General features: G+C 62.3%; 1 protein-coding gene across 4 annotated transcripts in view; it reads right to left on the bottom strand.

The window, feature by feature from the left end:
* Positions 1-3,941: 3,941 nt before the first annotated feature.
* The window catches only part of USP19 (ubiquitin specific peptidase 19), a 31,328-nt gene continuing 22,811 nt past the window's right edge, over positions 3,942-12,458 (bottom strand). For 3 of the 4 annotated variants that reach the window (XM_054034456.1, XM_054034457.1, XM_054034453.1), the window contains one exon: positions 10,125-11,108. In XM_054034456.1, the coding sequence (XP_053890431.1) occupies positions 10,884-11,108 (225 nt within the window). In that variant the 3' untranslated portion in view covers positions 10,125-10,883. Of the gene's footprint in view, positions 4,914-10,124; positions 11,109-12,458 lie in introns of those variants that run through there. The other variant, XM_054034455.1, reaches the window with a different exon arrangement.

The following is a 12,458-nucleotide window of genomic DNA, read 5'->3' as shown; positions in this document are numbered from 1 at the left end:
TCGTCCGTCTGGGCCTCTACCAAGTTAACCCGGTGCGGGTTCGGTCTGCTCAGTCTGTCCTTGAGCTTGGGGCACTGGGCCCGAACGTGGCCTCTTCGGCCGCAGTAATAGCAGCTCAGGTCCCGTGGGTCCCCTCGAGCTGGTCGGTTGTCCCTGATGCTGGGCATTCCCCGTGGGAGGGGATTCCCCATATTCCCCCTTTGGGAGGTCCCAGGGTGACTCTCTCTCTGCATCGCGGCGGGCCTGTTCCTTTGGGGCTCCTCCCTGCCACCCCCTGACCGGCTCTTTACAAACTCATCAGCCAGCTGCCCGGCGTGTCGCGGGTTCTCTGGCTTTCTGTCCACCAACCACAGCCTCAGGTCGGATGGGCACCGCTCATACAGTTGCTCCAGTACCAGCAGTTTAATCAGGTCCTCCTTCGTCTGGGCCCCACCAGCCCACTTGCTGGCGTATCTTTCCATGCGGACGGCTAGTTGCAGATATGAGATCTCAGGGGTTTTATCCTGACTCCGGAACCTTTCCCGGTACATCTCAGGAGTCAGCCCAAACTCTCGTAGCAGGGCCTTTTTGAATAGTTCGTAGTCCCCTTTCTCTGCCTCTCCCAGTTGGCGGTACAATGCCACGGCTTTGGGGTCCAGTAAGGGGGTAAGGACCCGGAGTCTGTCCGCGGGATCAACCCGGTGCAGCTCGCAGGCCGTCTCAAAGGCCTCCAGGAAGTCATCCATGTCCTCCCCCTCCTTGTATGGGGCCATGATGCACTTATCAAAGCTCCGTGCAGTCCTGGGTCCCCCCTCACTCACCGCAGCCGGGGGTTCGCTGCCCTTCAATCTCGCCAGTTCCAGGTCATGCTGACACTGTCTCTCTTCATGCTGTCTCTGTCTCTCTTTCTCCTCCCGTTCATGCTGTCTCTGTTGTTCACGATCCTCCAGCTCTCTCAGTTTTAGCTCTTTCTCCCATTCCAGCCAATTCCGCTCCACGGATGCCGAACGTCGCCGGGAGGATCCTCTGCTGGCCGGCGAGCTTAGCCGGGAGGGTCCCCTGCTGGCCGGGGGGGCCACGGCGCCTTCGGTATTTGCTGGGCTCCTCCCCACCCTTCCCCTAGGCATAGGAAGGAGGGGTCTTGGGAAGCCCTCAGCAGCCGGCTGACCACTCCCAGCTGGGACAGACACTGGTGCCTGCGCTGCATTTGCTAGGCTGCTTCCCTGAGACACAGGGATCAGTTCATTCGCGCGATCTTCCGCCTCCAGCCGGGCAATGAGCTGTTCTTTGGTGAGCCTCCCAATGCGCAGCCGCCTCTGCTTGCACAGCTCCACCAGGTCGCTCTTAAGCCGCTTGGCATACATCTTCCTGCTGGCCACTCACCGGCCTGTGTGCTCACAGCTCCCCACAGTTCCCAGGGGGACCCCTAGTGTGCCAGCCCTTCTCGAGGTCACCGCCTCTCTGCCAGGGTCGAGCTGCAGACTCCTCCGCCCCTGGGACCACTCGCTGCGATCCCCCCGGGGGACCCTGTTACTGCAAAAGTCCTTCTCGCTGGTCACACACTCCCAGGGGTAATAACCGTCTCTCTCCCACTCTTCAGCAGGCCTGGTCCCCGTCAATCCCCCTTCGTTTTACTGCTCCCCAGTCACTTACTGCAGGAAGCGCCGTCCACGGGGTGCAGTAGATCCCGCCGCTGCCACCAGTTGTTGCGGAGTGTGGGGGAGTTAGGGCCCTGCACCCCTCTTCCCGAGATTCACTGCGACTCTCAACCAGCCAGTAAAGCAGAAGGATTATTTAAGGACAGGAACACCGTCTCAAGCAGAGCGTGTAGGTACGACCAGACCCCCTCAATTAGGTCCCTCTGGGAGGTTCAGGGAGCTTAGACCCCAGCTTGGGGTTCCCTGCGTTGCACCACCCAGCCCCAACCAAAACTAAACTCCCAACTCCTCCCGCTGCTCCTCTCCTTTGTTCAGTCTCCCGGGCAGAAGGTGTTAATTCTCCCCACCCCCGTTCCTGGCTCAGGTTACAGCTCAGGTAGCTTCCTTCAAGGGAAGTCCCACATCCCCACTGCAACCCCCCTGCAACATTCCCAGGTCAAATCTGCCCTGCTCCCTGCTCCGTCACAGTTCCCTTCCTGCGGAAGGGTTCGGGCGGTGCGTGAGGACACGGGGGCTCTGTGAGGATTAGAGTCACATGTGGGGCCAGGTTTGCAGGGGAGCTCGGCGGGGTGGAGTGCAAACACTGCAGGGACCCAGGGACTTCCTTCTGGATGGGGGACCAATATGAGGTACCTGAGGAGCCCCCAGCTCCCCCTGCCCCCCAGGTGCAATAAGAACACATGCCCAGGGCACAGCTCCAGCAGGGAATGGACAGAGGTGCATTGTGCTCCCCCCCAGCCCCTCCAGCACGTTTGGGGGGAGGAGGGAAATCTGCTGCTCCCAGTCCTAGGCTGGCGCCCAAGTCAGCTCACAGCTTCTCTGTGGGGCGGGGCGAGGAGGCAGGTGCCCGTGGTGTCCAGCCCCACACTGAGCAGCATTCTGGTCAGCAGCTCCGGTGCCCCACAGGGGCTCAGGCTGCACCAGGCTCTGGGTCAGGGCTGGGGGCCGGAGCGTAGAAGCAAAGCAGGGTTAGGGCCCATGGTGACGGGCACCATAGCTGGTGAGCAGTGGGGGCCCCTGCCTGCTCCCTCACCCCTGCGTTGTGGCACAGGTGTCGGGGATGGGACTGTTGATGGGGCCCAGGGCCCCAAGGGGGTGGTGACAGCTGGCTCGGTGCCCTGTGAGCACCCACGGCCCTGGGCAGGACACAGTCCGGCAACCCCCCACCCCACCCAGCAGGCAGCCCCTGAATTCATACACAGCCCCGCCCGCAGAGGGACGCCTTGCCCCGGCCAGCTGGGGGTGCCAGGGGCCTGCGTGTGGCCAGCCCACGGGGGTCTGGAGCACTGCCCTGACAGGCCCCCTCGGCAGGGAGCGGAGCCGGGGTGGGGGGATTTACACAGGGGGGCTTGGAAGGGACACCACACCCCAGCCTGCCCCCCCAAGTGACTAGGAGGGGACCCCCTTTTCCTGCCCTGTCCCCAGCGTGACTCGGTGAATCCTGAGTGCCTCCGCCTCAGGGCTGGTGAGGTGGAGCTGGGCCCGAGGCCAAGGTGATGGGCGCCAGACCAGCCTGTCCCTGCCTTGGGGCTGCTCGCAGGGTGCACGGCCCTTCCAGCCGCCCCAGCTACTCATGGAAGGGGCCGCAGCCCCTGACCTGCCCCCAGGATCCTGCCCCCCTTCCCTGGGGCTGGCCGGGGGCTCAAACAATCCACGAAGCACTCAAAGCTGAGCCGGAACCTCCTGGGGCAGGGCTGGCTCGGTTTGCACGTGGGGGGCTGGTGCCGCACCCCGCAGCAGCCATCGCTGCTCCCAGCCCCGCGAATGGGGGTCCTGGGCCCCAAGTCCCAGCAGCTGCTGCAGCCGCACGGCCCACTGGCACCACCCCCACCGGCTGCAGAACTGCGAAAGTGTGTGGGGCAAGTGCCTGCTAGCCCAGCCCCCACTCCTCCTACCCTGCTAGCCCAGCCCCCGCTAGCCCAGCCCTGGCCCCACTCCTCCTACCCTGCCGCCCCTGCTAGCCCAACCCTGCCCCCACTCCTCCTGCCCATCCCCCACTAGCCCAATCCCTCCTGCCCTGTCCTACCCCCACCCCACCTGCCCTGCACCCTCTAGCCCAGCCCCACCCTATCCCCACCCCGGCTGATGCCTAGAGCCCTGTGGAAATGGGCACCGTGGCTCTGCAGGGCTCTCTCTCTGCCCCCCACACCCTCAGGGATGGCACTCTGCTGCCCGACTCAGGCCTGGCCCGCTGCTGCAAGCGAGGGCATTTCACTGCAATTCCAGGTGGGCAGAGGCCCAGGGCAGCACCCCCCATGGGGCAGCCAGGCCCAGCACCCCACACACGGGCCCCACAGCCCCGGGCAGAGTTCAGTAGAATTTAATGACTCAAGACAAACACCAACTTTATACAAAGTGAGGGGGAGCAGCGGCTGGCGGGAGGGGGCAGCGGCTCCGCCCAGGGAGAATCGGGGGAGACAGCAGCAGTCGGGGGCCAAGGGCCAGAGAACAAGATTCCAGAGAACGCGCCAATGCACCGGAGAATGGGGAGGGGGCCCACGCCCCGGGGAGGGGCTGCTGGCTCAGGGCCAGGGCCTGTGCCCAGCCGCTGGCTCTAGCGCCCGTTCACAGAGGCACCTGCCTCCCTCTCCGCCGGCCCAGCCTGAGCGGCAGAATGCTGAACAGAGCCGGGCTGCGACCCCCCGTGCCAGGCTCCCACTGCTGCATGGGCACCACGGGGATGCTGGCAACAGCAATACAAGGAGCGGGCAACGCCACCCTAGGCAGGCCCTGCCTGGGCCCCTGGCCAGCAGCCCAGCCCCTGGGCCCAGGCTACCCCACACCCACCCCAACTACCATGGCAGGGACCTGCCAGGCCCTGGGGGCAGGGAGGAACCCCAGCCCCAGCCCTGCAAAGGAGCAGCAGGTTCTGTCCCTATTTGGGCCACAGGCTGATGGAGGGTTGGGGCCAGGTGAGCCCCAGCGAGCTGCCCCAGGCCCCCACAGTCCATGCAGCCCTGGGCTCTCCTAGCCCTGCCTGGCAGCCAATGAAACCGTTACCCAGCAGGGCAGCGTGCAGGGGCTGAGAGGAAAGTGCTTTGAAGGGCCAGGCAGGGACCCCCAGCAAAGGGCAGGATAGGGGAAGCCACAGAACCGGCCTTTGCACATCCACCCCCGCCAGCAGCCAGCTACGTCTCAGTCGACTTCCTCCATGTTGCTGTAGGAGGGGGCGGGGCACTCTGCGGGGCCGACAAAGCGATCCGGGAGCCCGGCAGGGGACAACGGGGGGCCTCCTTCGGGGGCGACGCTGGAGCCGAACGACATGGGGTTCATGCCCTGCAAACAGAACAAGGAGGTCAGCAGGGGCAGCCCTCCCTTCACGCCCATGGTGCACGGCCAGGCCCAGACGAGCTCCTATCCTCCCCCCACCCCTCCGGGCAGCAGTGTTACTGAGCAGGGTGAGGGCCCCAGCAGAGAGAGAGAGAGAGAGTGTGAGTGAGTGAGTGTACACCCCCCCCCCCCCCCCGTAGACGGCAGGCCGGGGCAGCAAGCCCTGAGTGCCGACAGCAGCCGCCTCGCGCCGCAGCAGGCGTCCCAAGAACATGGCAAGGAGGCAGCAGCAACGCCGAGGGCCCCAGAGCCAGCAGCACCTCCCGGCACCTTCCACTGCCTGAGCGAGCAGCAGAGCCCCCTGGCCGCGGGCGGGGGGGCTGCCTTGTCTGCAGCAGGGCAGCTGTGCCCGGATGCCCAGCTGGCGCCAGGGCCAGGCTCACGCTACAGGCACAGACCGGGCAGCCCTGTCCAGCTCAAGCTGCAGCCACGCCTCCCTGCACCGCTCCAGGGAGCCTGAGCCGACAACGGGAGGGTTGTTCCTGGCCAGGCCAGGCCAGCCCCGCGCTCCCAGGAGGGGGTGGGACCCGGGCTGAGGAGCCAGCCAGCCAGCCCTGCAGCAGGAGGGTGTTCAAGGAAGAGCCCGGGGGGGGGGGGCACCCTACAAGGCGGAGGGGCTCGGGGGCACAGCCGTCATGGCAGCACGCCACCGGCAGGGGGCGCCCTCGGAACAGCCACGCCAGCATGAGAGGGCAATTTCCTCACTCCAAGCGTTGTATCCAACCCGTGGGAATCCGCCATTAGGCCGGGCCTGGCCAGAGAAAGGGGGACTGACCCCTGAGCACAGCATTCACGTTAACTGAGGGGCAAGTCCCACTCCAGGAGACAGACACATAGTGCTTTAAAAGGACCAAGGTCACAAAGCTGCAACCACATCTGAGCCAAGCAGCCAGGAGGAAGAAACGTGACCGATCATCGGCAACGGTTTCTCAGCACTGGCCTGGCCGCTCAAAAAGCCAACGCAAGGAAGGAGGCTGCATTGGTTAAGACGCCAACCTCGTTCAGACGGGAAGTGAAGGCAACTCTTTCTAGGATATAAATTTAAAAAACCTACACAACAAATGGAAGAAAGGGGCAGGTGAAGGTAATGAATATAAATCAGAAGCTCGGAACTGTGGAAACTTGGTAAGGGAAGTCAGGGGACACAAGGAGAAATCTATGGCCAGCAGAGTTAAGGACAATAAGGAGGAGTTGAAGTGCATTAGGACCAAAGGAATCCTGACAATGGTCCTGGTGTGTTACTAGAGGGACATGGTAGAATTCGCAATAAACACGCAGAAAAGGGAGAGGAGGCGTATCAATATCTCTGCTCGGTGTTTGGTAGAAAACACCATGAACACAGTCTCCACCTCCTCCTCCCATGCCACTCCTCTCTCCATCTGGTTTGGTTTTAAAGGTAAAGCAGGAGAAAGGCTTAGTCACTGAATCCGCAGAAAGTACGACACAGTCATTTCAGAGCATAAACCACGTCCACGGCCGTCACCGTCTTCCCTTTAGCACGGTCAGCGTAAGTGACGGCATCATGGATCACATTCCCAAGAAAACTTTCAGCACGCGGCAGGTCCCCCCCTGCTGAGCCAAGCAACCACCAGCCGGCTTGGTAATATCTTCGATATTATCGCAAAGCATCTTCTGAGGGCGTTTCACACCCTGCTCTCGGAGTCCTTTACAACCTTTGCTTCGTCAAGACATACTGCTACTGCCCACAAACTAGTATCTCTGGAGGACGTTGAACAGAAGTTACTAAGGTCAGACATTTTAAAATCAGCAGGTCCAGACAACTTGCACCCAAGTGTTTTAAAAGAGCTGGCTGACGAGCTTGCTGGACAGTTAATGCTGATTTTCTAGAAGTCCTGGAGCACTGGGGAAGTTCCAGATGACTGGAAGAAAGCTAATGGTGTAACAATTTTTAAAAAGGGTAAATGGGATGACTTGGGTAATTATAGGCCTGTCAGCCTGACATCGATCCTGGCAAGATAACGGAGCGGCTGATACAGGACTCGGTTAATGCAGAACTAAAGGGGGATTGTGTAATTAATGCCAGTCAATATGGGTTTGTAGAAAACATCCTGTCAAACTAACTTGATTTTCTGATGAGATTACAAGTTTGATGGATCAAGGCAATAGTGCTGATGTACAGACTTCGGGAAGATATGTGACTTGGCCTTGCACGACATTTTCATCAACAGACTAGAATGCTACAGAGTTATCATGGCCCACATTACATGGATTGAAAGCTGGCTCACTGATAGGTCTCAACGTGGAACTGCATGTGGGGAACCATCGGTGTTTCCGGTGGGGTCCTGCAGGGAGCGGTTCTTGGCCCTTCGCTAGTTAACATTTTTGTCAATGTCCTGGAAGAAAACAAAATCACTGGAAGTCTGCAGATGACAAACATTGGGGCAGTGGCAAATAATGAGAAAAAGTCAGTGATACAGAGCAAACTGGGCTCAACCAGACAATATCAATTTGACTATAGCGAAAGGTAAATGTATCCATCTAGGAACAGCGAGTGTCGGCCGTACTCTCAGGCCGGGGGTTCTGTCCTGGGAACAGGGCCTCTGAACAGGATTTGGGGGTCGTGGTGGATAATCACGGAGCATAAGCTCCGAACAGGACGCTGTGGCCAAACGGGCGAATGTGATCCTGAGATGTATAAAGAGGGAATCTGGAGGAGGAGCAGAGATCGGATTTTGCCTCAGTATCTGGCCCGGGTGTGCCCGCTGGGGAGTCCTGGGTCCAGGTCTGTGCCCACAAGGCCAGGAGGACGTTGATAAATGGCAGAAAGAAGAACAGGAGTACTTGTGGCACCTTAGAGACTAACAAATTTATTAGAGCATAAGCTTTCGTGGACTACAGCCCACTTCTTCGGATGCATATAGAATGGAACATATAATGAGGAGATATATATATATGTTCCATTCTATATGCATCCGAAGAAGTGGGCTGTAGTCCACAAAAGCTTATGCTCTAATAAATTTGTTAGTCTCTAAGGTGCCACAAGTACTCCTGTTCTTCTTTTTGCGGATACAGACTAACACGGCTGTTACTCTGAAACTTGATAAATGGCAGAGAGCTCAGAGCAGAGCCGGGAGATGATGAAAGGGTTAGAAACCTGCCTTGCAGTGACAGGGGCGAAGGGCTCAGTCTGGTTAGTTCCCCCATGAGCCGGCCTGGGGCGAGGGAGCCCAGCCGGTCCCTGCCCCACGGGAACAGATCGTGGGCGATGGGCTGTTGGCTCTGGCAGAGGAAGGTCTAACACAATCCTGGGGCTGGCAGTTCAAGCTAGACAAAGTCCGACGGGAAACAAGGGAGGGGAAGTAACTGTTGGGACAGGTTCCCAGGGGTTGTTAGGGTGGATTCTCCACCCCTGGAACTTCAGCATTGAAGCCTGGACGTTTTCCTCAGGGATCTGCTCTCGGCGATCGGACAAGATGATCACAATGGTCCCTTGCGGCCTTGGATTCTGACAGATGGCTGCCCCCCGTGATCCAGAGCACCCCGCTAGGGCCGCGTCCCCTTGTGCTTCTTCAGGGCTGCCTGGGGGGCGACTCCCGGGAGGCTCATGGGATCAGATGTAGGCGGCTCCTGCCTGCTCATGGGTTTCTCCAGCCTGCTGTGACATCCCCACAGAAGCTTGGCCAGGATCCCATCACCACGGCCTGCTTCGTGAGACCCCCAAGGGAGGGGCAGGATCTGCTTTGGCCGGACGGGGGCAGGCTCGGGCATGGGGGGAAGCAGCATGCTAGACCCTGCTGAGCTATGTGATGGGGGCTCCAGCCATCTCTGCTGCCAGGACCTCACTCCTTTGGCTAGGGCAAGAGTGCAGAGGCCCAGCGCGGGCGTCTGTCTCTCTCGGCCACGCCACGGTGTGAGCACGGTCTCCAGCCTGCCCCTCGGCTTGCTGGCAGCTGCACATGGAGCCACGTGGGCAGTGCCAGCACCAGTTTCCCTGCCACAGGGCCGCCCGGCACTAGCTTGCAGGGCCCTCCCTCTCTTTTCTAGCGGAGCTGGGTGGGGATCAGCCAAAGCCACAGGCCAAGAGCAAGACCCTACAGCTCCTACTGATGCAGACATGTTGCTTCCCCCTATGGCAGGTCCTTCGAACCTGTACTGACCAGGCCCGAGACCCAGAGGAGCGGGTGCCAGGGCGGAGACTTGCCCCAGCCCTGCCTCCTCCTCCTCGTGAGGACAGAGAAACCATGGCTCAGCACTGGGCCGGAATCCAGAAACCCTGAGAAGCCGGTGCAGCGTTCCTCGGCTGGCAGGGGTCTCCCTCACAGACTCCAGAGCCCCGTGTTCCCCACCCAGCCAGCCAAGGCCACAAGCAGCACACACTGCCAGGCACCCCGTGTTGTGTCTGGACTGCCAACAGCGCGGAAGGCAAAGCCCCAGCCTGGCGAGGGAGCCACATTGCAGTGCGGAGCCAAGGCTGCAAAGCCAACCAAGCGCCAAGGGCATGGCCCGTCCCAGGCCAGACCTGCTGTGTGCTGCGCCCCCATCTCGCTCCAGATGCTCCGGGGCTCGCTCACCTCTGTCAGCAGGGGCTGCGCACAGGCAGTCTGGGTGGGGGGCTCGGCCGACTGGGCTCTACTCTGGGGCCGCGGGGCTGCATTCGCAGGTAGGTGATGGCCAGGTCTTTGCCGTAGGGGCCGCCTCACCCTACACCAGACGACTTGCCTGGGGGTTAGGGTTAGGGGCACAGTGCAGAAATCTGGACAGATCCATGCACCCCGAGCCACGCTGAGTGTCCCGCCTCTGTCCCACAGCGCCACTCTGCACATCAAACTCCTCCTAGCTCAGCCCACAGCTCTGCAGCGTTAGCAGGGCTTCTCTGCCCTCCAGCCCAGCGCACGCAGGCTCGGAGCCCCAGTTCCCCACCTGCCTGGGCTGGCTCTGCCGTGCAGCTCTCGGGCTCGCTTGGAGTGGGGGAGCGTTCGGCATGAGAAGCGGGGCCAGCGGGCTCCTGGCAGAGTCGTGAGCGCAGGCTCCCCCACAGGCTGGGCAGCGGCACGGGCGTGAGGAGCAGCCCAAGGACGGCTGAGCAGAGTGCGGCACACAGTGGCGCGACTACGGCAGAGATGGGGGGTCTGGTGCCTGTTTCCTCGGCCCCTGGCGCGTCATTCCCTGGCGCAGAGAAAGAAGACGGGCACCGCATGGCTGGAACAGCCCAGTTTATTCATATGGTCCATACAGTACACAACGAGGGCCCTTTGCTGCTGTCCTGGCAGGAACTCCCTGGGCCCAGCGCTGGGCGTGCTTTCCCACGGGCCTGTCCCCAGGCAGGCGCAGGGAGACTGGCCCCCACCTCCCACCAGCTCGTTCTGGACTCAGCTGGACCGTGGGACTCCCGGCCGGCACACGGGGGAGAGCGGAGGGGCGAGGCGGGGCAGAGCAGGCAGAACCGCTGCACACTGGGGACTATTAGTCACGAGGCCACAGCCAGCAGGCCAATCGTCAGGGAGGCAGCCAAGTCCAGCGGGCATGAGCCCAAATGACTCTGTGTGATGGGGCCGGAGGCAGCACCACGCCAGCGTGCCAGGAGCAGAGCCCACGGCTAGCACGAGGGAGCGCTCGGCTCAGCGGGAGATCGCTCTGCAGTAGAGGGGACCCACGCAGGGAGGCGCAGCCCCAGCCGCGCTCCGCTGGTCTGCCATTCCGGCTACTTGCACCCCAGAGCACGTGCTGCCGGAGGGCTGCAGCCTGGAGAGTCCCTGCTCCCCAGGAGCCGGGTCGAGCGTACTGCAGAGTGGGATCTTGCAAGGAAGGCTGCCCGGCGAGGGCTCCGTGGTCACGAGCAGGCCTAGTCACTCCAGCACCTCCTTGGCGAGGTGTCCCAATGCCCTGGGCACAGAGCAGCCCTCACCAGGGGGCTGGAACTGTGCAGGGCCGGGCTAGCCGCTGCCCTGCCAGCGCCTATCTCCAGCGGCTCTGGGAGACGAGGGGGTAGAAGACGTTGAGGAAGAGTGCCACAATGGCGGCCATGGTGCCCAGCACAACGTAGCGGAGGCAGCCTTCGTCAGGGTGCTGCCGGGCAGCCTGGCTCGCCGTCTGGCCGCGGGGCCGGCAGGGAGTCCTGGCATGCCTCCTGCCAGCCTCGGGCTCATCTTCGGCCTCCAGTTCCTGCCAGATCAGAGAAGCCTGCGATGTGGAAACCTGCGTCAGCACTTGGGGAGAACATACCGAGCAACCCGCCTCGCATCCCCCACCGGGCGCAGCGTGGCCATGGAGCGGCCAGCCAGCCTCCCAGGCCCCCAGCACTCGCAGCCTGTGATCCAGGCAGCCAGCGGGCCCCGCGCTGGGCTCCAGCAGCAGGCAGAGACGGGCTCGGGGTGAGCCGAGGAGCCAGGCCGGCGACCAGTCGAGGCTGGCTTTGCAGGATGGCCACTCCCAGCACCCAGCAGTGACTGCGTAATCCTAGACCAGTGGCTCCAGGAGCGCGGGGCACAGGCGCCAGCCAATCACAGCCCAGATTTGCCAAATACAAGTGGATCAGTCAGACGACAGCCAGTCAGAGCCCAGCTTTGAGGTGGGAACCAAGAATCAGTCAGACAGCAGCCAATCACAGGAGGATTATTCCCAGGGATGGCCAATTGCAGCCACAGGAGAGCTTGGAGCAGCCAGTCACAGTTCAGTTTCTACAGGTGGGCACCGAGTGCCCAGGATGGCGGCGGTGACCTGGGGGAGCAGCCTGGCGCCTCCTGCTGCTTGCAGATGGGAATCCGAGCAGCTGCATGCCGCCCCCTGCAGGCAGCGCCAGCGGGCACCTCGCACTGCTCTCCTGCCCTGCCTCCAGCTGGCGAGAGGGTCCCTGGCCGTCGCTGATCCACAGAGACTGGGTGAGTTCCCCTCCTTAGCCGCTGCTGCGCCCACAGATCTGGGCCTGCTCAGCACAGGGCCCTCGGTGCTCCGGGACAGGAGCCACGCAGCCAGCCGGACTCCCGCCTGCAGCAGCCGCTCCAGGCCCCGACCATGGAGCCCCATGCGAGGAGCTGAGGTGAGCTAGACCCAGCTGGGCGAGGAACCAGGCAAGGAGCCAGCGGGGCGCCAAGCCAAGCGAGTATCTGGAAAGCACCCCTCCGAGACCATGCCGGGCAAGGGGGCAGCAAGAGCAGGTGGCCGGCAACCTGGCTGAGTGGCGCCATCTCCTGGCAGGCCAGCGGGGTGACACGGGGCCGGCGGGTCTCTGAGCAGTGGTGAACAGGCCAGGAAGGGGAACCTGGGGCCACGCGAAGAGCCGCAGCACCGGCTGCCCCTCCAGGGGCGCGTAGCCCTGTATCCCCAGCACTGCACTAGGCAGGCTGGCTTCTCCCCGGCTGTTTTCAGGGTTCCTTGCAGGCTCCTCCACCTCCTGCCCCGCTGCCGGGACTGCCGGCTGAGCCCTCTCCACAGCTAGGTGCCACCTCGGCATCCCAGCTGCTCGCTCAGGGCGACCCCTCACTGGGGTCACCAGGGATTCAGGCTCCGTAACTCTCACAGGGGCCTTCTGGC

Source organism: Malaclemys terrapin, chromosome 7, assembly GCF_027887155.1.
Source record: "Malaclemys terrapin pileata isolate rMalTer1 chromosome 7, rMalTer1.hap1, whole genome shotgun sequence".
Classification (NCBI taxonomy): Eukaryota; Metazoa; Chordata; order Testudines; family Emydidae; genus Malaclemys; species Malaclemys terrapin.
Note: the sequence above shows the minus strand (reverse complement) of the source record. Positions and strands in the feature narration are given on the sequence as shown.